The 26,533-nt window shown below is 49.7% G+C and overlaps 2 protein-coding genes across 2 annotated transcripts in view; one reads left to right on the forward strand and one right to left on the reverse strand.

Annotated features, from left to right (window-relative positions):
* The window catches only part of SLC67A1 (solute carrier family 67 member 1), a 57,305-nt gene extending 35,311 nt beyond the window's left edge, over positions 1-21,994 (forward strand). Inside the window, exons 7-10 of the mRNA XM_079308452.1 lie at positions 4,168-4,268; positions 12,850-12,951; positions 16,660-16,780; positions 21,706-21,994. Coding sequence (XP_079164578.1) covers positions 4,168-4,268; positions 12,850-12,951; positions 16,660-16,780; positions 21,706-21,893 — 512 coding nt within the window. The 3' untranslated portion in view covers positions 21,894-21,994. The remainder of the gene's footprint in view (positions 1-4,167; positions 4,269-12,849; positions 12,952-16,659; positions 16,781-21,705) is intronic.
* Positions 21,995-23,405: 1,411 nt separating this feature from the next.
* PHLDA2 (pleckstrin homology like domain family A member 2) lies at positions 23,406-25,563 on the reverse strand. The gene is made up of 2 exons (XM_079308471.1): positions 25,055-25,563; positions 23,406-23,837 (listed from the first exon to the last, which is right to left on the reverse strand). Exon 1 carries the CDS (start codon positions 25,469-25,471, stop codon positions 25,073-25,075), a length of 399 nt encoding a protein of 132 aa, XP_079164597.1. The 5' UTR covers positions 25,472-25,563; the 3' UTR covers positions 23,406-23,837; positions 25,055-25,072.
* Positions 25,564-26,533: the final 970 nt, after the last annotated feature.

Here is a 26,533-nt window from a genome sequence, read left to right on the forward strand (position 1 = left end):
AGGGGACTTAAGGCACCCCAGCTTTCAGACTTTGCATCTTTTTCCAATTCATTTTGTCTGGAGAAGCCCTTGAAGTTTAAAGAATGTGGAGCATAATTGAAAAATTAAATGCTAATTTTTAATCTATAAATTCAATTTACAAATGAAAGCACATTTGGCTATGGAGTGTGGCTCAATCAGAAGGGGATGGCATTCCTGGACTTGGCCAGGCTCATCTGTTATTCCTTGCTGTACCTCTGAGGGAGTGAGTCCAGCTGGAGTTGTACAATAACATGCAGGGAAGTAAAGGATTTCTGATTTTTTCTTTCCTTACTCTGTGTAGCTGGCACTGAGATCACTAATGCCTGTTGGTCCTACCCCTGCCACTGGAGACAGGATACAGTCTCAAACCACTGCTGGCTTGACCTCACAGTGCAATTTTTTTGGTTCTTAAGACAATAAACTTCTAAAACCGTACTCTAAAAGGTGTGTGAAATGACAGCATTTCACAGAATGAGACAGATGTTTTAAGAGGGTTTTCTTAGCTGATTCTGACTCATTTCTCATCTTAAAGTAGCATTAATTTTCCTGGAAAAAATGCCATGTGAGCTTTCCACAGTAATTTCCTGTGTGCTCTCCTTTTTTCCAAAGGCCAGGCAAAATGTTCTTAGCTTTAGACATTCCTGCCGAAATGCAAATTCCTGCCTGTTACAGAATCCATTCTTCTTTCCCTGTGGAAAGCAAAAATGCTCAATGAACCAAAATAAACATCTCCTGCCCAAAACTGTGAGGCAATTTGTAGGCAAAGAGGATGCAGACAGTGAAGCTGGGATCTAAGGCAGGCTAGTAGTCTGTCAGTGAATGCCTGGGGGTATTTCTGTAAGGGTGGGAGAAGATTCACCTGAGGCACTCCTGTTGCAGCACTCACACTGCAGTGAGGAGGGATTAAAATCCTAGTGACTTCTCTTTGCAGGTCTCTCTTCACTTGGGGTCACTGGCCCAAGTGATGGCAGCTGAGAGGGGACCTGGCCATCACTGATTCTCTGCAGCTCACAGCTAGAGGCTGAGCTCCTCAAGAGCTCATTTACCTTTCATCTCCAGGCTGCAGCCATATAATTAATTAGATTGCCCAAATTACAGACTGTTTTTCTATTTACTTTGTAAACAAGTTTGTGATACGCAGCAAAGAAAATCTTTTGTTCCTTATGGATCTCATTGTTGTCTAAAATTAGCTGGTTTGAGACCCAAAGAACCTCCCTGGGAGGGCTGCAGGGCTGGGAACCTCCTCCCTATGTTGCATAAAAGCAGAGACCTGGGCTCTGTGCCTCTTGCCAGGGCTTGGACAGGAGCAGACAGCTCCAGCACAGCCCAATTACCTTCTCAGCTGACCTGGGAAAAGAGAGCCTCACTGCATTGTGGCAGATAAGAGACAGAAAGAAAAACAAGAGGATAAAAATACCAAATGTAACCCTCATTGACAAGAAACCACCAGGGCCTTGAAAATACTGATAAATGGCTGCTTGTATGGATCTTTGGCTGCCTAATCCCTTTGGAAAATCTGGTTTCATCATGATTGCTTTAGCACCTGCATCCCGTTTTTTGGAGGGTTTTCTTTCACGTGTGCAGCAGTGTTTTGCAGTGAGCCTTAGGGCTCTGCATCCCATCACGGTTCCAGTCCAGCGTGGGAGGGCTGTGATCAGCTCCCAGAGGCTGTGCTTGCCTTCTCACACCATCTTGCAGCAGGGATTGCCAAACTGGCCCTCCAAAACCACAGGCTGGCTGCTTTCAGACATATCACTTTTTTTTTTTTTTTTTTTTTTAATAGGGTTTGCACTCCTGATTTTCCTTGGTTCTTTTTGTCATAATTTGTCATTTTACAAATTATTTCCCTGCTTTCTGCTGCATAACCCATATCCCACTGATGCCAGGTTTTCTAAGGAGTTCACCCTTTTCTTAGACATACTCAGGTACTTTAGACATTCTGAGGGTACTTTATGCCATATTCCAATTTTTTTCCACGTTGAGCATCTCAGTGTGGACTGAGGCTTATCATTATTTCTGTGACTGCACTCAGCTGACCTGCAGCCTGTCCAGCTGGGAATCTGCTGATATCTTTGTAAAAAATGAGCATAACATCTTTTTTCAATTCAATCTGAGGCTCACCTTGTGGGTTTCATCAAGAAATGTGTTACCAGTGGCAGAGACCGCCTTAGTTGCTGAGAGAAAAGGGGCACGGAGGTCTCCCTCCTCCAGGTAGCTTTAAGGGACCATGCATGCACAGAGGGTGACACCAATCAGAAAATGGGACCTTTGCATCTCCAGGGGAGCCGTGCAATGTATAATTCTAATTAAAGAGCACAGCCTGTTCCCCTGCTCCGAAAGAAAGCAGCTTGTTTGGAGGAGAAAGATCCAAATCTGTCTTAACTTGATGAGGGACTTCAAAGGGCAGAGGAGCTGTGGAAGCTGGAGGGAAGTACCAGGAAGAAGCAGCAGGTATGTAGGAAGGCTGAGCCCCTCCTAGGTGGTACCTGCAGTGGGGTGCAGGATGAAGGGCGAGCGCCTGCTTCAATCTCATCTTCCTACAAGTGAAACCAAGTGTGGTTTCTCTTTCATTTCATCACGTGTGCCTTTTATAAACATGTGCAACCCTGCTGCCTGATGTAGGTGTTGTGAGTAAATACTGGTATTTGCATGTTACCTTAAGCTGGCTTGAGCTGAGAGGGATTTCAAAGTAACTGGGTAACAACGGGGTGCTCTCCGTGCAGGGGTGTGGCAAAGCCATAGATCTTCCTGAGCCCCAGCTTCCAGGCACCTTCTCCACATAGCTGGAGAGAAGAGCAGGGCACCCTTCCTGCCCCCCATCCCTCTCTCCCAGCCCATGGAGACAGCTGGGGTGCACCTACTCCTGTTAAGGATGTCTCCAGTGGGGTTCAGGAAGGCTTTTTTGGCAGGTCCTGGAATGGGAGGGTAGGCTTGGTGTGCCTGGAGGGAGGTTCTGGCTGCTGCAGGTGCTGCACTGGTGGCCCTGGGTTGGGCTGCTGGATGCAGTGGAGCTGTTCTTGTTCATTAAGAAGTGAGCCCTCCAGAGTGTTTGAACCAGCAATCACTGTAATCACTCTCTTCATCCTTGCAGGAAAAGCTGGCAAATCCTCCCCATGCCATGTCACTTTGCCAGGCCATCAGCTGTCTTCTCAGTGCTCACACATTGCCTCCTGGATTCGTTTTTTTCAGGAAGGAGAGGAACATGGCTCCCTTTTTACCCAATCTTCATAACTCTTAGAAGAAAAGGCAGGAGTGCTGAAAGTCACTCTCTTCTCTCCCAGAAGGATCAATGATCTCTGACAGGCTCATTGTGGGGTTCTTCATATGCAGAGAGCCCCAATTACCTTCTGTCTTGGTCCATCTCAGGTGCACAAGACACTAGGAGAAGCTGCAGACTCTTAGCCCACACCACACTTGAAGAGCAGTGTTTTGACATGGTATTTTTAATTTGATGGCTCTCTCTGTAGGATGGGAGCATGTGCAAGCACGCCTGTATTTGTGTATGTTTGGCAGTGAGGGAAATTCACACTATTGTATTTTCATTTGAGATTGAGTGGAGGTTCTCTGCTACACTCTCCAGAAATTGCCTCAATTGGAAAGCAGACCTGGTCTGTGTCCTTTCTGTCCATCCTTTCCTGACTGCTTGTGTTGACATTGATATCAGTCCACACTAGAGATTTTTCACGTGCCCCAGACATCGTTGTTGAGGTGTGCAGTGAAACCACTGCATTTTGGCTGATGTCACTGGGCTGTTCCCCACAGTGAATATCTGAAGTCAGGCAAGAAGGGTGAGGAATCCAATCAGATTATTTTTATGGTTACAGTCTTGTCTGAACAAATGTTTTCTTGCTGTCTTAATGGTTTAGCCTGGCTTCAGTGATACAAATATTTACCAGTTTATAATTAACAGCTGAAACTGCAGCCTACATAGTCACATTATTTAAAGATGAAAGTAAGGGGGATAAAAAAGTTAACATTTAAAGATTAAATAACTACAATGGCTTTGAATAGGATTATGCTCATGTTTATACCCAGTGCTGGCAAACCCAGGGAAAACTACTGAGAGTGGTGACTGGGAGCAGGGTTTGGGCTGTTACATGCAGTGCAAGTGTATTGATGTACTCTTTGCATTAACCCTCCCTCCAGGTTTGTTCATGATTATGTTTTCCATCATCTCTATGGATTTCTTTGGCTTGGAAGCAGTGCAGTCTGGATATCTGATGTCATATTTTGGTGTCCTTCAAATGGTAAGTGAAGTGCAAGTTCCCCTCTTAGACAGATTAGATTGCCACACTGCTACCTAATTCACTGCCTTCTGGGCACATGCTCTTCCAAATCCAGGTGCACTACTGACAGGCAAATCCTAGCTCTGCCATACAGCATTTAGCTCCAAAAAGAGAAATTACTCCAAATTTATTCTTGGAAATTCCAAGTTCCTTGGAATGGGAAGAAATCGGAGCAAGGAATGTCCTTGTCCCTCATTATGGATCTTTAAGCTGTAGAGCTAAAATTTCCTTGGACTGATATGTCCTGGATTTTGTAACAAAACTTACATTAAAACTAAAGTGCCTTGGCTGAAGTTTTTCCTGGTGCAGGCTGGTTGATTTACATTTATATAGTAGCACCCTGCACACTCAGGAAAGCAGACAATCTTACTGGTGTTTTCACTGAAGATCCTTTCAGTGTAGAAGAACTTGTTTCTGCTTCATGGAAACAAGTACAGCAATCCTTGTGATTGAAAAAAAAAAAAAAAGAAAAACAAAACAAAATAAAACAAAGAACAGAAAGGTAGGTGGGTGATGGAACATGGTTAGGAGACTACCAAAATGGGTTAAAGGGAAAAACCAGCTGAATTAGGCAGGGTCAAAAATGTGCAGTGTTGTGTTACAGCAGAGTTTTCCTTCTGGAGAAAGAGGCTTAATGATTTTGAAGAAAGAGCAGCAGATGGTTATAACCAAGCCCCAAGGTAGGAATGCAAGTTAAGCAATATCCTGAAGGAGAGTGGTCTTGTTATTTATTAAATTCTCTTCATTTCCTGGGCATTGCCACAGAGTTCCTGTGGGATCTGGAGGAGCTTCTCATTGGGGAATGGCAGCTGAAGTTGCTTCCTTTGTGATTTGGATTTGGCATGGTGTTGCCAGTCACTTGGGCTCTGGCCTGGTCTGACCAAATCTGTGCATCTTGGTGGAGCAGCTGACAGGCATGGCTCTACATCAGCAGCTGGATTCTGCACAGTAAACTGCCTGAGGAGCTGAGGAGATGGTGCCTTTGCCATGTCCCTCCTGTGAGGTGGCTCTGGACTAGTTGTCTCTTGGTCCTTGAACCAGCTGAATGCAGCCCCATTCAGCCTCTCTGGAAAGAAGAACAGTTTGCTGGATGCAAACAGCACGAAAAGTGAGGTGATTGCAGCTGCTTTCCAAAGCAAGCTTCTGACCCAAACTCCACTGCTTTCAGAGGCTTTCCTCATGTTAGCCTTGTATGCTGCCTCCTAAACCAGGATCTGCAGGAATCACACAGGTTTTAGAGGGGCCAAGTCACTGTCCCATATCTCCTCCCCATTTGAATGCAGAAGGACCCCCCACAGCTGGGCTTTTAACTTGGGACATACAGTTAAAGCCCAGCTGCAGAGGCAGAAATAGCATCTGGAGTTGCAGCATGGTTGTGGTGTGGTGGTTTAGGGTTGGGTAACGTGGGCAGCAGTGGCTCTTGTAAGGAGTGGCATTGTGTTGCTGGATGGAGCCTGGACACTGCTCTCAGGTCCAGGATATCTGTCTTGAGGACACTGCTGTTATGTCTGCAATTGTTCCCCAGGCTGGTTTGGTTGAAACTGCTGTAGATAAGGTTACCTCCTCTGCCCTGCTGGGGCACCCCACACAGAGACACAGAGCTGGAAGATATGGGAATTACAGCATCCACTCTGCTTCCTGAAGGATGATCAGATGGCAGTGCTGACCAGGGACTGACCCTTCCCACAGACACAGACTTTCATCCCACAGAGGTCAATCATTCCTATTGCCACAATCCAGCCCAGCAGGGCCCTGCAGGCTCAGGTGCAGCACCTGCTTTGCTGGGGAGACTTTGCCTTGGGGCATTTGACACAGAAACTGGCTTTTGTCAGCCAGGCAGTTTTCTTTCATACATCCATGCAATTTCTATCCATAATGCTATGCCTATTCTACAGTGCATGGCTCTGGACATCAGAAATATAGGAGTGAAGTGGCCATATGGTACAAGCTTTTCTTTGTGTTGGTGCATTGAGGTTTGCTGTCAGAACACCAAAATGGAAAGAGGAAAAAACCCTTCATTTTTTAAAAAATCCCAGGACACCTTGGTGACAGCAAAGCCATCTCACCTGAGAGCCTTCAAAGCACAGCTTTTTCCTTTGTCAATTCCTTCCTCTTTATCAGTTCCAAGCTCTACTTTGGTTTATGCAGAACAAGATCCTCAACTGGACCAAATTAAACTCTCACTCTCTAGCTTTTAAATTATTTTAAAACATTGGAATTCATGTGTTTACTTTCAGGTATCTATCTAGAACCACCCAAAGGTAGCTCTTGCAGATGGTGTCTGGGTTAATGTTTTATGGCTGTTTCTGTTTGAACAGGTTGCTGTAGCAGGCAGGGCACAGAAGTGTGCTGGCTCTGTCCTGCTGAGCCCCAGAGCTGCTTGTGTTGCCTAAGCTGAAATCTCAGGTGCATTTCTTTCTGCTGTACAGTGAATTGATACTGCTGAGATACAAATGCAGATTAAGGTGCAAGTGAATTCCACCAATCTGGGTAGGTGAATGATGATTAATATCTGCTGATATGATGATTAATATCTGCTGACTGGATTCCACTTCACTGAGTAAATGATAGCTTTATTCATAGGGAATATAATGTAATTTTCAGTGAATTTCATCAAACCAGATACTCAGCTTTGATTTTTTTTTTTATTCTTTAGTTTGCCTGTTTGTAAATCATTGTGAGGATTTTCTCATCCTTTTTGGACTTACCCTGAGCCCTCCTATTAGAGGAAACCTGTCCCCCATGTTTGCATCTCTTCCTGGACTTGAAAAAGATAGAGTTTAAGGACTTTTATAGCTGGAAGGGGACATCAAAGAAATTAAGGGGGAAACTATTTATTGTCTCATTGTAGTTTCCATTTATAAAATTAAATATTCTCAAAACTTACATATTCCTCTTACAGAAGACAATGTTGCAGCTCCCTTTCCCAGCCTGATCAGCAATCCCAGGATGACTCAAATAGTGATGGTGTCTTGCTGCCTTCCTCTCCCACCCCAAGGATATTATGCTCCAATTGCTTAATCTAGTTTTTCAGCTTCCCAACCTCATTTGACCTGCTGTGGTGAGAAGTGGCCAATGCACTGCAAGAATCTGTTTCTCCTCATTCCTCTCATCCAAGCCAGCTGCAGAGTACCTAGAGAGGAGATTTTGAGAGGCTTTGAGTCAGTCCACCTTATTTTAAAAAGGCAATTTGTCATTTCTATCTCAAACAGCCCTTTGCATGGGGAATCAGCACAGAAACACAGACCCTGCAGGAGGTGAGGTGTTTGCCCTTCTTGGAGGCTGTCAGCTTAGACACACCACTAATTCAGGCATCACCTGAGGGATCCCATCCAGAGCTGCTCAGCCTCACCTCATCCTGTGGTGAGCATCACCTAACAGCAGGGATACAGGAAGGTGTGGGGCAGGTTGAAGTGCAGGGAGGGTGGGAAGGGGGCTCATGTCTGGGTCAGGACACAGTCAGGCAAGGTCAGAAAAGGGGGTGTGGGAAGGCAGTGAGACAGCACTGAGACAAGGTCTGATGAGGAGACAGAGTAGTGGCTTAGAAAATGGAATATGACCAAAGCTGGAATGGACTGATGGGGAAATGGAAATAGCACATGGGGGCAATTCAAGCAATCCAGGTCTCTGCAGGGATTTTTGAAGCACCTTGGAAGTGTGGGGCTGTCTGATGAGCTGGGACTCTGCCAGGTGAAGAGAAGTCATGCGGGATATAAAGAAATGAGGAGAGGAAGGCAGACAGCAGGAGAGCTGCCTTTGCACCAGGCAGCCTGCACTGCAGAGATCCCCTTGCTCATGATGTGCTTGAAGCATCTTTATCTGATCCCTGCTAGGTCTCCAGGCAAGAGTTATGGGAGCCCATCAGGGACACAATCCCTCTGTCCTCCAGGGCTGGGTTTCCACAGTCCTCTCATCTGAGAAGCCTTGCAAATGAAATTCCCCTCATAGTGAATGCCTGGCAGTGTGAAATGCCATTCAATCTCCCTCCAGAGAATAATTAATTTCATAATGGTTTAAAATAATTTAATTTTGAGTAATGGACAAAAATGAGCCTAGACTCCTTTTTTCTTTTTTTTTTTGAGCTTGCAAGTGTCATAGAATGGACACCTTCCAGGTGTAGTATGTGGCTTGGAAAATGCCAAGGATTGGCAAAATGCTGGAGGATTAGGCAAGTGAAATACCTGAAGTCCCTGGTTGATATCTCAAGTCACATCTGATGCTTAGATTTCAAATCATGGGAGGGGGTGGGGAAAACTTTCCTTTAAGAACTTTTTCTCAAAAAAAAAACCCAAAAACCCAAAGCAAAATGCACCAAACAAAACTCTGGGTGGGACAGAAGGGTAGATATTTATAACCCTGAGGATCAAGAAATCATAAGACATCTGTTCTATTTACTGCATTTAAATTTGTATTGTTATACAAACTCCACCTCTAGCTGTGCAGCTTCTGGAGGGACAAGTTGGTACGGAGTGATCCTGAAAAGATGAGAGAGATTCCTGGAGGAGAGATTTACATTGCGTATCATCTTATCACCAGTCTGTCCCTCTCTTTTTTTTTTTTTTTTTTTTTTCCCCTGCACAGCAAAAGAGATGATTAAAGAGCTGGGGATTTAATTACAGCCAGGTATGCCTAAGGGGAAAACCCACTGAGTGAAAGGACCTCGCAACAACAAACAGCAAGTTCTCCAGTTTCCTCACTTTGAAGGATTTATATCTGTGGAGGGGGGTGGGTTGGAGGGGGAAAGAAAGCTATTAGGCTGGAGTTTGCAAAACACACCATCCTCTTCCCCCTGTTTGGCAAAGTGCTGCCTTCAGCAGCTTGGTCCTCACCATCAGCCCTCCTTGCAGTGCTGCTCCTCCACATTGCTGAGCCACTCGGGGGATTTCAGGCGTGGCTGTCAGTGAGGCAGCTGCTTTTCCCCCAGCCCGGGCTGTGCAGAGCAGCCCCCTGGTCTGACCCCCGTGGTTGCCCCAGCAGGTCCCTGTGCAGCCTGGGAACTGCCAGCCGGCAGCATTTCAAAGGCGAGATACGGGTCCAGGGCGTGGGAGGCTGCCTCTGATGTGAATCATGCTATCTGCTCGGGATGGGGCCCTGCATCTTCTCTGGGCTGTACCAGCTTATCTGGCTGCTGTGTCTGCCTTCCCAACCTTCTCAGCTCTTCATTTTTGAGCTGTTAGGTGAAAGGAGCTTATTTAGTTGCTGGGTTCCATCAGGCTTTCAGTCGGTGCTGATGGAAGGGTCCTGAGCAGCAGTGCCATGTCCTCTGAGCACAGGGGACCAGCTGAGCACCTGCAGAACTCCTCTAACCTCCACAGGGGAGGTCAGCTTCTTGCAGGTGCCAGTCAGCTCAGCAGCAAGGCTGGTACTTCAAAAGTCTTCCAAAAACCGTCACCTTGGACTTTGAAACACAGTCTTTTCCATCCTGCAAGGGGTTCCTGAAATTTGCTAGAGGTTAACAGTCAAATGGGAGCAAATGGGAGCAGCTGTTTTCCCAGAAACCAAATGCAGTGATAGAGGCAAGTGAGTATTTTTCCATGTGATTTGCTGGACTAGTGTAACAAATCCCCAGCTTGGTGAATCCAGAAAATGATGAACAGAGATTTGGCTGTTCTTATGCATTTATTGGGAGACTTATTTGCCTTTAAAGAAGGAGAGGGGGGAGGAAAAAAAGATGAGTTGGTTTTTCCTGTGACATATGTACACAGCCACAGGCAGTGCCTGTTATTTCACTTGCAAACAATTTCCTCTCTCTTTTGTTTATTGATGGCAGAAGGCATTCCAGCCAGGTACACTGGCTCTTCCCCGACTTCAAAGGAGGTCAGGTTACAAAGGCAAGCAGCATCCAGGCAAAATGAAATGCAGGAGGGTAAGGCCCATCAAAGTCAATCTCAAGGGGAGTTTATGTGCAAGGAGAAAGCCCAGAACACACCAGTAAGAATAAAAATACAGATAAATTCCATTTATCAGCTATCAGAACCTGTCCATAGGAGTGGTGATGGCCAAGTCACCTGGAATGTCCCTGTTATGTCCTGGTAAACCACGTCCAAAATCTTTCATGGGAGAGTGCACAGGAACCACCTTTCACACCACAGCTGTGTCTGTGCAGGTGGGTGCTGCTCATGCCAGCCCAGGTCTGAATTCAGACCTGAAGTTAGTTACTGGTGACTGGAAATATTATCTAGCACCTAAATCAAGGCTGTGTGTCCAAAATCAGGATGATGGGCCTTGCCTGCCTGGACTAATGGCTGGATCAGCAGTGTCCATGCTGGGAAGGAAGGCAGGCAGCTCAGATAGTCCATGGGGGGATTGTACAACCTCAGAATTGCTGCCCAGCCCCAAGGGGAAAGCAGGTGACTTGGGCTCATTCTTGCCCTTGGAAATATCCCCTTGCCAAGCTGGTTGATTCAGCAGTGATGTTTTACCTTGCACTTTTATTGCCACAGCCCAGGTGGTGGGAATGCCCATGGGGAATGCCAGCATTGGCATGAGGGCCATCCCTTTGCTCTGCTGAGTGTGAGGACAGCTCATTCTGCACCTCTCCAGGCCCTGCCTGCTCAGAGCCTGTCTGTGCTGCAGTGGTGCCTGCTGCCTTCTCTCAGGGGCTCATGTGATGGACACGTTTTTGGGGGTGCCACTCCCCTGGCCATCACACCAGGGATGTTGCTGATGATATACCCTAATGACTCAAGGCAGGGCAGGGACTGGGCTGTGCCTGCACAGTGCATCCCAATAAAATATGCCATTCAAGTCTGGGCAAATTGGGAAATGTTTCTTTCCTCCAATGGTTCAGCAGAGCCAAACTAGGGTTTGGGTGATGCCACCCTTGAGTCAATCCCTGCCCTGTGACAAGGCTCAGCCCCCATCCCATGTGACTCAGCACAGCCCCAGCTGTAGGAGGGACTGGGGAAGTTGCAAAAAGTTAATGATGATTCTCCCTTTTTGGAGCACTCAGCTTAATGGAGCGTCACTCAGTGGCTTCCCCACCCACCCCCGGAGTGGAGCTGCTGGGGCTGGTATCAATCAGCCTCCTCTCATGGCAGGGCTTTTGGTCAGGATGACTCAGGCCACCCTAGGCATTGTCCAAGCCTCGTGGCACAGCAGGTCCACCCGGAGGCCACTTGACAGGTGACATGGCCGGGGAAGGACACGCAGAGCCTGTGCCAGTGTCACACAGCAGCTGGGCACATGTGAGCCAAGCTCTCCAGCCCTGGCCAAAGGCAGGGACAATGGCAAAAAAGGACAGACAGGAGGCAGAATGTCTTCTTGGTGTGATGTGCCCTCATGTCAAAAATCCTTTGTGCTCTGAGGCAAAGTGAAGGGTTGAATTTTGATGGTTTTCCATTCATTTGTATGCTGTTGGAAATATATTAATTTTGTAGCTATTGTTCTTTATGTCAACTTTATTTTGACTCTATTGCTATTTGCCTCTTTTTTTTTTAGACTGGTTATTATAGATTAACATTTCCTTTCTGTTTAACAACTTACTTACTTTCTCATTTATTTTGCACTCATTTCCTTTCAGCTGACTTTGGATTTCTAACACAACAAGGTTGAGTGTAGTGTAGTGTCATTCCTGGTTGAAGCAGACCCCTGAAATTTTCTCCAGGATGGACTGCCACAGAAACAAAGACACCAAACAAAGCATTTTGAACTAGAGCTCTTCTTTCAAGTAAGAGAGGTTTTCATTTGGATCAGACAAACCCTTTCAAGGCAGGGAAAACTCAGTAGATTCCCATCTGTCTTTTACCTGTCTTGCAGTCAGTCAGACTTTTTAACCATGGTCTCTTCCAGCCTCTCTCCTCTCCTGTCCACTTGGGCCAGGTTCACCTGAAGTATGGAAGATGCTGAACAGATAAATAAAAGAGGACACATCCAGGACACATCCAGATAAATAAAAGAGGCACATCCAGCACTGGCAAAGTGCTGGAAAAGTCAAATAATTTCTGGGATTTTAATATTTTGCTGTTCCTTCCCTCTCCCTCCCTCTTAGCTTTTGTTTAAAATCTGTAGAACCAGTTCCCCATCCTTTACATCTGCGTGTTCTGCTGGGACTGGATATTAGCATCTCCGTCATACTTGTTTCCCGCCTAAAAATGATGAACCACCCAATTTGTATATTTATAGTTGAAAATAATGGCAAGAGAAAGTACAGGCATTTTCCTCCTTTGCTTACAAATGTACAGTTTGTCAAGAATGAAGACTGTAGTATGAACTGTGTTTCACAAACACACCACAAGTTGTATCTGCAAGCGTTTTTAGAAAGTTTCAGTCACTGCTGCTGAGTAGGCAGTGATGGTAAACTCAGGCATGCACCCTGAGTGAAGCTGCCAGCTGATGGGATGGATCTCTCCCTAGAAGGCAGAACACTTGAAATAATGGATCCTGCCTTCCAGTCATTTACTGTGGCAGTGAGGTCCTTTTTTGTCAAGGAAACCCTGATGGAAGAACCTGTTTGCTTGAAGAAAGCAGCAATTCCCTTTTGAGTTTGCTTAAATTATTATGTTCTATCAGGCTTGATGGTGCTTGTGTGTTCCTTTGGCAGGTTGTCCAGGGTTTGGTGGTTGGGAAGCTCACTAATCACTGCACGGAGATGACCCTGCTCAGACTCAGCGTCTTCGTCTTCGCCGGCGTGGGCCTAGGCATGGTAAGGCCGTGGTAAATCACCCACAGTGCCTTTAATAATGTCACACAAGGTCTGTGACACCTGGCTGAGGGCTCTGCCCCTGGAAGTGCCACCTCTTGGGTGGTCTTCAGGGCAGGGGAAACCAGCCCTCCTGGGCCTCTGCGCAAACAGAGCCGCGCTCAACGTCAGCATTGCGCCAGGCTGATAAAGAGTGTGAGTAATAGTTATGGGGATTAAAGAATATATTCTTCTTGCACTGAAACTCACTAAGTCCCTCCTGAGTCACCGGATTTGCACAGGAATCCTGGCCTGGTCTTGTCAGCGACTGCATTTCCTGGACTACCCAGAAAGTAAATGAAGATTACAGTGGGGAAAAATCATTGCAGTTGTACATTGCAGTGAGACAGCAGAGCTTGTGCACTCTCCTGCTGCAGCTGTATTGTTGTCTAATCCCCCAACATGAGAGTATTTGGGGAAGGAGATAGCAAGGCAGTAATTTTGTTCCTCTGTTTGGGTAAGTGATGTTAGCTGTTGCTGGTTGTGTCCACGTGGGAGATGGTTGATGCCAATCTCAAACAGCAATTGGAAAACTGAGTGGATGTAGGTCACTCCGCTGGGAACTGTGTTTGCTCAGATAAGCCATGTTCAGAGCACTGATAGCTCTACCCAGGCCATGGGGATGGAGGAAAGGTGTTCTCAGTCCCCATCAGTGCAGTGGACCCAAAGGACAGTGGAGCTGCATCAGCCTTTCAGCATTCCCTGCAGGATTTGGCCTGGAGCCTTGCTGCCAGGACACTGGTGCTCCCAGTGCTGCAGGTAGGATGAGTGCCATTCCCACAACCATACCACAGCCAGGGGAGGTCAGGGCCAAGTCCTGCAGGGTGTTGAGGTTTGTGGTTCCCGGCTACATGGATGAGAGGAGGCACCTACACACCTTAGCTAATCTGAGCCCAAATCGTGTCTGAGATGAGGCTGCACAGGGAGGATGGCTACAGACCCAGGCTTGGCTCTGCAGGTGGAGTGTGGTCCCCCTTCCTGGGGTTTCTGAGGCTCCTGGTCTCTTCCCATTGGTGTCCTGCACTTTTGGCTGAAATCAATATGCCTCCCTTAACATGGGACATCTGCACAGAGCTGGATGCTCCTGAGCATGGCCTGGGAAGGACTTTGAAGGTCTCCCCATTGTTTTTTGGTCATGGGTGGGAGCAGTTAGGTGGGACCAAGGTGGACCTGGCCTGTCTGGAGAGATGAGCACCCCCAGCCAGGTGCAGGGCAGGTACTCCTGGGACTGTGCTGTGCAGAAGCCCAGTCCCATGGGAATCAGGCAGAGCAACAACATGAATTATATGGCTTTTGTGCACTGAGTTCTCACTGACTTCCAGGGAAGGCTGGAGTCAGGTGGAGGTAGGAGAGAAAGCCTCGATAGCAGTGGAGGGACACAGGGGCAGCACAGATGTCCCAGTGCAGGGAGGCTCACACTGGCTGCACAGGGAGGAGAACCAGGAGCCAGGAAGGGAAATCATCTTAGAGTTAGTAATTATGCCAAGCCCGGAGGGCTGTGGACATCCTGATAGCACAGGCCTGGGGACCAGGGTCAGCAGTGACTTCCCATGAGAACTATTCACAGGCAAATGCAGCTGCAATCCTCCTTGCCCGGGACCTTGCCTTGTTAAAAAGGGCTCTGTCCAAGTGGCTGCCAAGAAAACATCCGCTTCTGGGGTGGCTTTCTGTCTCAGTGGGGATGAGTGCTGTCACAGCAGCAACCCCACATGCAGAAGTTATTGGGTGAAGCTTTTAATCCTTCACAGCTGCTGGTGGAGGAGCATCCCACCTGCTGTGCCCTTGCAGCATGTGGCCTCCAAATGCAGCAGTTCCCCTCCCCGAGGGATGGCAGTGAGGAGAAAGGCTAGCTGTTAATGAAAGACACTCCAGAACCCATCCTGATATCACAGGGAGGGGAGGTGGGCTGAAGGGTTTTTGGAAGGCTGGCACAAGCAGCAGCAGACAGACAGCGCTGCAGCTGGGAAGAGGCTGCAGGATGTTCCCAGCAACAGGCAGCTGGAGAAGGGAAGGGGTGGGCTGGGAGCTCAGCAATAACACCTGGATAAAGAGAGGAGGGAAGAAACAGAGTCTGATCTGCAGATGGGAGCTGGGAGAGCGTGGGCAGGGCTGTAGGAGGGCTTGGCAGTTGCGATGAGGAAATTTTTTCCCTTTGTCTGAAGGCATGGCTGTACCTCATCCTGCCTCACTGCCTGCACTTCCCAGGCATTTGTTTTTCAAGTTGTCTGCTGAGACTCTTGATTCTGCCTCTCACCTAAAAAATGCTTTCAGATCTGCTCACCTCAAAAAAAACTACTCACCACCCAGCAGCTGAGGAGTAGCAAGAACTGGGCTCTGCCTGGCTCGGTTCTTCCTCAGCCCCAGGGAAGTGAGGAGCCATTTCCCTTTGTTTTACAGGAGACACAGATATGCCTCTGCTCTTTTCTGCTCACTTGCTCCAGCCTGTGAGTCTGTACAAAGCAGGAGGGATTAAAACTGATTTTTTCTATGAGCTTCACAATGTTGTCCTGCAATGACATTTGCCCTAGCAAGGAATTATTCTCCTTACTTTTGTTTATGTACCAAATACCTGTTCCTCTGTCTTTGTTCTCTGGTTCCTTAATCAGAAGTGCCTAGATCTTAACCAAAATGTAGGCAAAGAGCCCCTTTGAGGAGAAAAACCTGGCTGTATGTGACTCCAGGGGGGAACTAGGAATAAACCTCAACATTTCCAAGTGATTAGTGAGCAATGTCTCTGGGCTCCTCCATCTTCTGTAGCCGAGAGGCAGGGACCAGATCTTAGGACAGAGAACTCCAGAGAATGAAACTTCTGGCTAAACCAGTGACAGAAATGTTTTCCAGCCACAATAACACACCTTGAGACATGGGTTAGGGCAGGAGACTTGCAATAAAGGGGGAATTTCCTTTCCATGCCCCAGAGAAATCCATTCATTTGACCAGCAGGGCTTGTGAATGAGCTGGGAGCCGCTCCAGCCCTACAGCTTAGGGAGCCTCACCGCTTTTGTTTCAGCATTAAACAGCTGGAGGGATGTCTCTGCTAAGAATATGTGCAATAACAGAATCATTACTCTCCCTAATTATGCTCGCTAATGTGCACTCATGGCCAGAAGACCTATTCCAGATTACTGAATTTGGTGAATTTATTAGCAGGAAGCAGCAGAACAGGATTAGAAATCCCAAAGGTACGGTGTTACATAATGCACCGTGCTCATTTATTTTGACAGGCTCGGTTTAGTTTTAATTATTTATGATAATGAACCAAAAAGCCTTCTCTAGGCTGTTTTGTATAAGTAATGGAAGCTTCCTGAAGTACACCACATACATCTGCTGTTCAACATTTCCTCGGGAGTTGGACAGAAGACAGAAGACAGGGGGAAGGGTGCAGGGACGTCACTAATTCCCAGATGCTAAAAATACCCACAGCAGTGCTGGGGAAACGTGCTGCCAGATTGTAGGGTATCGTTTGCTCTACATGCTTGGAATAATTCAGTGCAGACAAATGGCAGGCTGTGAAAGACCCCACAACGGCCAAAGCCGCACCACCACAGATCATTTGTGGCTCCCACCATTTCCCTAAGCCATGGCTTTGACTTGTGATTTTCCTCCAGGTTGTTTCTTGCCACAAAGTCACCGTTTGTGCTCTTTAGTGATCTGTTGTGTCCTGTCCCTCAGGCCCTGATGAGGACTGTGTGGCACTACTGCATCATCGCCGTGCCGCTGGTGTTTGCCTTCAGCATGCTGGCCACCATCACTGACAGCCTCCTCACCAAGGCTGTGCCCTCCTCCGACACGGGTAAGACTCATCCAAACAGCCACATGGTGTTTTCTCAGGTTTGAGTCCATTGGGCACTTCCCAGCTCCCAGCACAGCTCTGGAGCACTGGGTGAACACCCACCTGGCTGGGCACATGATGGGTGTTGGCAGAGCAGATGAATGGGACAGGGGGATGGACTTGAACAACCTTGAGCAAGCATCCCACGACCCAGTGGGATCCCATCATCCCAGTGCTCCCAGTCCTGTGCTGCCTGCTGACATCCATAGTGGTGGGCACAGAAAGGGAAGGCTTTCTAACACAGAAGGGAAGGCTTTCTAAAATCTCTTTTCCATGGAAAGCCATGTTTAAAAAAACCAAAAACCACATCTTTTCCACTGTAGCAGAGTCAGAGAGGGCTGCTCATTCACCCCTTTTAACTTAGGGTATCTCAGGAGGGCATTCTGGATTACTCTTTGCAAACATGCTTGCTGATGCAATAAATCCCCCCCTCTCTCTGTTTTGGCCTTGTTTCAGTCAGAGTTCCTGTATTTCTCTCTGCAAGACAGCAGTGGTAGACACTTAAATCTTTACACCTGGGGCTTTAGTTCTGTTGATGAAGGAAATATGCTTACATTATTGTCATGGGAGCCTGGCTGAGTTTGTGCAGAGATGGAGCTGGCTTAACCCGGTTTGATGTCCTTTGCTCAAGCTCTTTCAGGGTTTGCTCCCAAAGCAGGTACCCAAGAGTGTCTCTGCTTTAGCTGAGTCTTTTTGTGATGCCAGTCTGCACCCTTCATCTTTCCTAGCAGCTGTCTGAGCAGGTACCTCTGTGCAGACCCTACCAAGAATGAGAGCTGTAGTTTTCACAGCCCATTAGTGAAGTTTATAAAGCACTTTTGAGAGGCTTCTGAGTGAAGAACTTTTCTGAAAATCACTTCAGAAGTTTATTTGTAGAGCTGAGCCACTACATCTCCTACAAATGCTGGGAGACTGTGATTTTCAAGTGGGATATTACTACCTGCCAGATTATCTCCAGTCTTCACATCCCTGGGAAGAGTTTCAGTCCCTCTGCTCAGCCAGGAAGAAAATTTGCTGCTTCATGACTGGGAGCAATGTTCATGTGAGGGAGAGCCAGGGGGGAAGGGCACCAAGCAGCTTTGGGACATACAACCAAGTTGGAATTCATCCAGGCTCTTCTCAAAGGGGTTTTGTGAGGAAAACCAGAGCAGTGCTTAGCTTCTGGAGCCCGGAGGCAAGCTTTGGTCAGAGAGGAAAATGGGTTTAGTTGCCTCACCCTGCTCCCTGCTTGCATATGTTGTTAGGCCAGCCTGTGCTGGCAGGATGGATGGTCTCCCCATGGTGGGGAGGGACTGCAGGGCAGGATGGAGGCAGTCTGCAGAGATGTGCAGATGCTCAGGAGCAGGTTGCAGGTCATCAGGGGATGTCGTGAGTCACTGAGGGTTTTTGCCTGCCTGTCCATCCAGCCTGATTTCATTCAAAGTGCTATTATAAATGCAGAGTTACAGCTGGCTCAAAACTGGGCAGTCGTCTCTGCACTTCTCCCTGGCCTTCACCTTTCAAACAGTGTCTTTTCCTCGCAGTATTTCTGGGGGAAGAGGTGCTGATGGTCCTGCGCTTGTTTTGGATGTAGCTGGCAGGGGCCGGGGCGAAGGCAGGAATGCCTGACACAGCAGAGCTGCCCTTCCACAGCAGCTGCAGCAGGGACTGCGTGGGTGTCCCACAGAGAAATGCAGCCACCAAAATGCCTGCTATCCATCCCTGGCCGTGGGTGGCACCCCACAAAGGCTGCTCCACCCTTACAGCTCCTTCCTCTGCCAGCCCGCCCAGCTCTGCAGACAGAGGCTTTTGGCGGCCCTTTAGAATCCCTCACTGAGAGCTGGAAATCTGGTTTTATGGAAAGCTTTGCTGTTGCTGTGTTGAAAATCTCAGCACTCACTTGAAACAGCTTTTAGTTAGTGCTGGGAGATCACACATTGAGAATTTCTCTTTGGAAGCATCACTTTTGAGCCTTGCTGCTGTCTTTTCCTGATGTTGTTGGTCAGCTTCAGGCCTGTAGAACCCATGGAGGTTTTTCTTTGGGTCAGGAAAAGGCATTCTGAAGGAGTTTGGGCTGAGCTCAGGTGTCCGTCTCAGCACGGGCTGGGATGGATGGGGCGTTGCAGGAGTGTAGGCTGTCCGCCCTTGCTAGACACTGAGTCACCCGCCCTTGCATTTTAAACAGCGTCTCGGGAAGGGAGCAGCAGCAGCACCGTCCTTGCACCCATCAGCCTGCTTTAGATCCCATCCAAGGCCACTTCCTCCCAAGGCTGATGGATTTGGCGCTTGCTCTTTGCTCGCTCTCAAAGCTCAGCCTTTGCGCAGAAGCAAAGGTAGCAGAAATTATTTAATTAGTTTCCCTTTGATTTTTTTTTTTTCCCCTCTTCGCTTCATCTTCAAAGGCAGGAAGAGAAAATTCATCCCCACACACACGTGCTGCTCAGCTGGACGCGTGAGCTGGTGGGAGGGCAGCCCGGAGCCCAGGGGGACTGGCACTCACACAAGCTCTCCTTGTCAACCCCGGTCCTTCCCCAAGAATGGAGGTCTTGTTCCTGCACAGATCCCCCCATTGCTGAGGGAGGGAGGCAGGAAGCCCAGCAGAGCTTCTGAGTGTAACGGGCCCATGTCTCCTGATCCTATTTGTGCGTCAGAACCCGAGGAGGAGACTGCAGCCAGGCAGGGCTCGGGGCATTGAACCCCCAGCTTTGCTTCAGCTTTCCTTGAGCTTTGCTTGAGCTCTGCGGGTTCAAAGGCGGCCGCTGGCGACAGTGACCTAATGGTTAAACGCGATTGCCCCATGGGCGTGTGGCTGATCTGGGCCAGCAGCATCATCTGAGCGAGGCAACAGGATGTGAGCTGGAAAGGAGTCGCCCGCCTTGGAGAGCCGCCAGCACCCAGCCCTGAAACCTGCGGGAGCAGAGGAGATCTGGGATGGGAGGGGAGGATAGGCTCCCAGCCGGCACAGGTCATGCCAGGTATGGGAAAAAGGAACAGAAAAAACTCGGAGAGGGAGAGAAAAGAGCAGAGGAGGTGCAGAAGGTGGGATAGCCACGACAAAGAAGGGGAGCGTGTGCTTTGCAGAGCTGCACGAAGCAGTGCAAGAAATTTTCTGCTGACGCAGTGATTTGTCCCAGTGAGAGGTCTTGCCTTAAATGAGATCTATCACATGTGCAGCTTTGCCACAGAGATACGGCCACGCTGCAGAGCTGAGATTTACAATGTCCCAAAGCCTGAGGGCGTCTGCCACGAGGGATCTAATTTAAGCCCATTAAACAGAAATTATCTTTCTCAGCAGCATGTTGGGAGAAATGCAGAGGGAGAGCCCAGCCTTTTAAGACGTTGGATTTCTGCTCCAAAAAAAAAGGGGGAAAAAAAAAAAAGGAAAGGGAAAAAAGTGCCTCCTCAATCATAAGAGCCAGTTTGGCAATTGCACGTAGTAATTAGTTTAATTCAAATACCTAGAGGGGAAAAAATAATTGCAAAACCTGCCCAGAGAGTTAGGTGGTTGTGGGATGGTTCCCATTGGCAAAGGGTCAAGGCCAGGTCCCACCCATCGCCTTTGTGTTCCCATGCGTGGGAGGAGCACTCGGCAGCGCTTCCCGGGAGATTTCCCTCTCCACATGGTTACACCCTTGGCTTGGGCTCATTGCACAAGTATTTTAAGCACGCTGATAAAAGCCCAGCAGTCGCTGCCCGGCATTACACGAACACCTGGCTGCCTCCTCTCTCTGGGAGCTGGGGATCATTTCCCCGTGGCTGCCCGCGTTCAATATCTCAGTCTTTCTCCACTTCTTCACGTGTACAGGACAGCATTCTCCTCGTCCTTCCCAGGTGTGTGGTGACACCTCAGCCTTAGTGGAAAACTGATGCCAGCAGCCCAAATAATCATACTGATATTAAAAAATAATTGCAAACATCATTTCAGAACTGGGCACAACTGTATTGAATTCCCTGCCAGCTTGCTGTTCCTCTCAGAACGATTTGCTAGCTGGCCGGATATTTTCTGCTCCTCTGAACATGACAGCTGTCCTGAACAAAGACTGCAGGACAAAAGAGTATTCTGGGTGTGTGTGGGACTGCCTTGTGTCCCAGGGGATGTCCTGGCCATCCGTCTGCACGTGGAACAAAGCCTGGCCTTTGCCAAAGTGGAGGTGCTTCCCCAGCCGCTGGGTTCCTGTTAAGGATGCAAATGTACGAGCTGCTGCAGGGGGAGCCGGCCCGGCGGGAGGAGGGCTCACATCCATCCAAATGGAAATATCCGCTCTCCTCCCAAAGGGGGGTGGGGGAATATCTCAAGGGGGTTCTGCCCTTATCTGTGGTTTTATTTATTTATTCTTAAAGACCTAGTTAGGTCTAATCCTCTCACTCCTGCTGGAGAGCTGTTTCTCTGTTTCAGACTGGAGAATAAATGCGGTAGTAGCTTGGGTGGAGCAGGGCCCACTCCGGTAATTAGGAGATTGGAAGAATCTGCGTGATTTGCTAGGAAGGCTCAAACATGACCCTAGAAATTACCTCTCCATCCCTACTCCCATGCAGTAGATACCAGCCCTGCCAGGGTGATACAGGTGTGATACTCAGCAGCACTTTCTGGTGCCAAAGGCTGCCCTGGACCCTGGTGACAGCAGTGGTGAGCACCCACTTTGCTTTTTGGGCAGTTCTGCTATTGCCCAGACTGCTCAGGGAAGGGCTGGGCTGGCTCCTGGTGGAAACTGGTCTTCATGCCTGCAGGAGTCCCTAACCAGAGCAAACCCTAATGGGACTGCTATAAATTAATTCAAGAAGTTATTTGAAGTGATTTGCTACTTCAGGGGAGCAGCGTCAGGGATGAAGGGGATCTTGTGTGCTCTTCTCTGCTTTTCTATGCCAGGAATTGCTCTCACCCTGTGTGTCTCTGCCATCTCTCCTAGGTGCCATGCTTGGGATTTGTGCCTCAGTGCAGCCCTTGACCCGGACGGTGGGTCCAACCATTGGTGGAGTTTTGTATAAACAATTTGGAGTCTCCTCCTTCGGCTATTTACAGCTAATGGTCAATTTAGGTTTGTTTGTTTACCTCTTGAAGAGTAAAATCCCACTGGGAGAGATGAAAAGCCAATAATGCATTTGCAAGAAAGTAACCTCCTTTTTTTTTCCATGGAAATAAATTCTTGAGTTTTATTTTTGATTCTGTAAACCTAGAATAAAACAATTTGAACAATCCTTCAATTGTGTCAACATTTTCATTTGGAGTAAGGGACAGATCAGTTTGCAAAGGTCTTGGAGCTGTGCTGGAGCAACTGGGGGCCACGGGACCCCTGGAGCTATCCAGTTCCTCCCATTCCCCCCCTACAGCAGTGGCTGTTGTGGCAGGCAGCAGCCCCCAACCCTCAGCTGTTGTCAGGCAGCATTCCTTTTAGGATTCACTGAAACTGAAGGGATTAGGAGCCAGTGCCTTTGCTCTGCTTTGGCCTTTTATTTCAGCGCCCTGAAACGGTACCAAGAAAAAATGGGGGGTAAAACACATCTGCTTTTGAGCATTGTTTTGCTGCATTGAATGCATCTCCAGCATTCTCAGGTTGGAGGGAGCACTGAGGCCAAAGGCTTTCAAATGCTGTGGCCAGAGGTTTGCTACATCCACAGCTCAGTCGTGTGCAACACTGCCTGTGCACGAGCTGCCAGCAAGGAGGATGCAAAGCCCTGCTGTACCAGGCTGCAGTGCCAGAGCCTCCCTGCCACTTCCAGACACTGGGCCAACCCTCCTTCCAGGTTTTTTCACCTCCCTGTACTGAGTCTTGCTCTTACTACAGGCTTATGTAATCACATACTTCGCAACTTCCTCTAGTACAAAGTCTCCTGCAAGAATTGGGCTGATACTGGGGAGATTACCTGCTGGAAATGACCGAGTTTGGAGTGAGTACTTTGCCTTCTATGCTCACAGTCCTCTCTGTCAGAGTTGAGTCGTGTGCTACAGCATTGCTCTCGAGGAAGCCCAGGTTAGTCAGTGAGAACTGAGCCTCACAAAAAGAAAAAAAACTTCAGCACTTTTATCCAAAAAATTCAGCTGATTTTTTTTTTCTCCGAGCTTCTTGGTCCAGATGCTATAGGAAAACAGCCTGCCTCCATTCTTCAGTTATTCTGGAGAAATTTAATTCTGTCTAGAGACTGCAGAGCTGAAGGAAGAGAGGAGAGCGAGTTCAGCTTGCTTTGCTACAAAGCTGAGGAATCCATGGAGCGTTGGCGCTCTCATTCCAAAACCAAGAATCCAGTTTTGTGCCTTAGCACAGCACTAAGCTATGGGGGCTGGGGGAGCAGCATTTTCCTGTGGCAGGGAGCTCCTGTGCCTTCTGCAGCTGCCATTACTTGGCTTTATGGGAAAGAGCTTCTAGAGGAGCACTTCTGCAAGCTATGGTTGGCTTTTCTATCTCCACCTCTGACCAGAACTGAACCTCAATACATTCTCCCTCCCTGGTCAGGAGACAAGGTCAAACACAAACAGGTTATCTGGGCTTTCTCCATCTGCCACTGCCCAGTCCAGGGCACCAAAAAGCCAAGCCTTACCCAATCTTTTTATGCCACTTCACCACTGCCATATCCACAGATACGCCTCAACAAAAATTACTGCAGCCCAGAGTACAGTAATAAAAAGTGAACATTTCAAGTAATTTATTTGGAATGGACACATTAATGCAAAAGCAATATTAAGACCAGTAACTGCTGAAAGACATTCAACAAAATAAATACAAATATAGATACTAGAAATAATTTAAACTGTGTTTAACACCACCAGTCAGTATTGAATCTTCCTTGCATCTCATAAATAGAAGATAATAGTTCACAAAGCTGTGCCACTCAAAACACGTGGACGCTTTGCTAGAAGTCCTGTACGAAAGTCTTTGGTTTTTCTTTATGCATCTCAGGCAAAGCTCAGGGCTCTTTGCTCAGCAGCCTCAACGGGCTTGGAGAAAACCAAGCTGCTTCCAGCTCTCTTCTTTGCTTTCCTTCATTGGTACCCTGTCCCATTTCAGTCCAAGACACTCGATCTGGTTTATCATCCAGTGGTATGCTCTAAAGGTAACAAGAGGAAGTGGGTTAGTTAAACAAGCAGCAGAACAAGGCACAGGAACAAAAAATAGGGGGCTTTATATGGGGGAGTAAGCATTGAGCATTCATTTTCATAGGTTTTACATATTTTAGCAGATTCTGTGAGGAAAGCACTGCCTGCCGAGTGCTGTTTCTTATTCCCCGCCACCCCCACGTGTCGTCCTCTCAGCACGCTGCAAAGCCCGGCTCCCAGCAGTGCATCGGAGAAGGGGCCGAGCCCCGAGCCATGGCTCGGGCTGGGGCAGCGCTCCCCGAAACCAGAGCAGCGCTCCCGAGAGCCCCGAGCCATGGCTCGGGCTGGGGCAGCGCTCCCCGAAACCAGAGCAGCGCTCCCCGAGAGCCCCGAGCAATGGCTCAGAACAGGGCAGCGCTCCCCGAAACCAGAGCAGCGCTCCCGAGAGCCCCGAGCCATGGCTCAGAACAGGGCAGCGCTCCCCGAAATCACAGCAGCGCTCCCCGAGAGCCCCGTGCGATGTCTCAGGCTGGGGCAGCGCTCCCCGAGAGCCCCGTGCGATGGCTCGGAGCAGGGCAGCGCTCCCCGAAATCAGAGCAGCGCTCCCCGAGAGCCCCGAGCCATGGCTCAGAACAGGGCAGCGCTCCCCGAAACCAGAGCAGCGCTCCCCGAGAGCCCCGAGCCATGGCTCAGAACAGGGCAGCGCTCCCCGAAACCAGAGCAGCGCTCCCCGAGAGCCCCGTGCGATGTCTCAGGCTGGGGCAGCGCTCCCCGAGAGCCCCGTGCGATGGCTCGGGCTGGGGCAGCGCTCCCCGAAACCAGAGCAGCGCTCCCCGAGAGCCCCGAGCCATGGCTCAGAACAGGGCAGCGCTCCCCGAAATCACAGCAGCGCTCCCGAGAGCCCCGAGCCATGGCTCAGAACAGGGCAGCGCTCCCCGAAACCAGAGCAGCGCTCCCCGAGAGCCCCGTGCGATGGCTCGGAGCAGGGCAGCGCTCCCCGAAACCAGAGCAGCGCTCCCGGAGAGCCCTACGCTGGCCGGGCAGCACTGCGCGGTGTCGGGGCTCGGTGTCGGGGGTGGCCGTGCATCCCCCGGGGCTGAGCGCGTCCCTCCGGACAGGAGCCCCCCGCCCGTCCGGCTGCCCGAACTATTTTAAATGAGTGAAATAATTCAGAAAGATGGAGCGCGAAGCCCGCGAAGCGCAGCGCCGAGGGCCGGGCGGCTCACCTGGGGCGCGGGAGGAGCTCAGGGTGCCCGGGCCAGCCGCCGCTCCTGGGTGCCCGCCGCCTGCTCCATCTCCTGGCGGCTCTTGAAGTCCTGGATGGCCCGCTTGTTCTGGAAGTCGATGAGGGCCATGGTGATGGAGGCGTTCCAGCAGCTCTGGTCCGGACACCGAAAGTCAATCTCCTTGCGGTCTTTGGTGACGATGGTGAAGTAGATGTACTTGCCCGTGCGCTCCACGCAGTCCACCTTGAGGATGGAGCCGAAGCCCAGCTCCTTGCCCTTGGCCCGCTTGTGCCCGTCGGGGAACAGGCTGAGGCTGTCCTTGGTCAGCACCACCAGCTTCTTCTTCCACAGCTGGAAAAGGCTGTCGCTCCGCTTCTCCAGCTCGCCCTCGCGGATCACCTCGGCTTGCATCTTCATCCTCGCTCCGCGGCGGTGGCTCCGGCTGCTGCTCCGGCTGCTGCTCAGGAGGCGCTGACCGAGCCGCGCCGCGATGGGAACAATTTATTGCAATGAATCAGCGCCGGGCGCCTTCCGGTGCCTCCCTCCCCCGGGGAGCCCGGCCCGCCGCCCCCTCCCGCCCCGCCTCCCGCCCGCCCCGGGCCGGCTCCCCGCCCCGCAGGGCCCGCACCGGGGTCCCGGCACCGGGGAGGGGCCTGGAGCCTGCTGCTGCCGCCCCCAGTCCTGTCTGCCCGCTCCCCTCCCCACCCCGTGTTTCCTCTGCCGTCAAGGATAGCCCCCCCGCGCTGGGGATGGGGCCGCTGTGATCCGAGACAGCCCCTCCGAGCGCTCCCCGCCGCTTCTCAGATCCCTAATGGGATACAGGATGCTCCCAGCGCTCTGTTCCTGGGGCATCTTCACACCATCATCTCTGTCTGGGGCAGAGGGGTCTGAGCCAAGCCTGTGGTGGGTTTCTGCCATCTCCCATGGACAGCTGGTCTGAGTCCAGCCCCTGGTCACCCCAAGACACTCAGCCAGGGACTGACCAAGCCCAGCAGCTTCATTTGAGGCCCTGCATCCCACCAGCTCTGCACCATCACCATCAGCCCTCCCTTCATCCTTTCCCGAGGGCAATCCACCTCTCCAGTTTTGCATTAGCACTGCTTCCCCTTATTTTTATCCCCTGCAATCACTGGGTTTATCCCATTCCCTCCTCCAGGGAAGGCACCACAGCTATAGCCTGGGCAGTGCCCAGCACCGTGGGGAAGTCAGGAAAGGCTGTGGCAGCTGGAGGTGATATTTAAGAGGCACGTGTGAGCCTGCAGTCCCTTCCTCTTGGACACCTTTCATTTTGTCATTCCTTCACGATAGTTGACACAGGGCTGATCCAGCTTCCCAACCATTGCCTTGATGCTGCAGCCAAGGGCAGGGCTGTGCTTAATGAGCTTGTTCCCGCTGTTTCTGCAGCAGTATTTGCTCAGGTATGTACCATGGGCAGCATCACCCTTTGGACTTTGAGCCCTGCTCTCCTCCATCGCCTCT

The sequence above is a fragment of the Erithacus rubecula genome, assembly GCF_903797595.1.
Source record: "Erithacus rubecula genome assembly, chromosome: 6".
NCBI classification, from domain to species: Eukaryota; Metazoa; Chordata; class Aves; order Passeriformes; family Muscicapidae; genus Erithacus; species Erithacus rubecula.

What these genes read in the sequence shown, in the direction of transcription:
- PHLDA2 (XM_079308471.1), bottom strand. Translation starts at nt 25,471, where the DNA reads ATGAAGATGCAAGCCGAGGTGATCCGCGAGGGCGAGCTGGAGAAGCGG.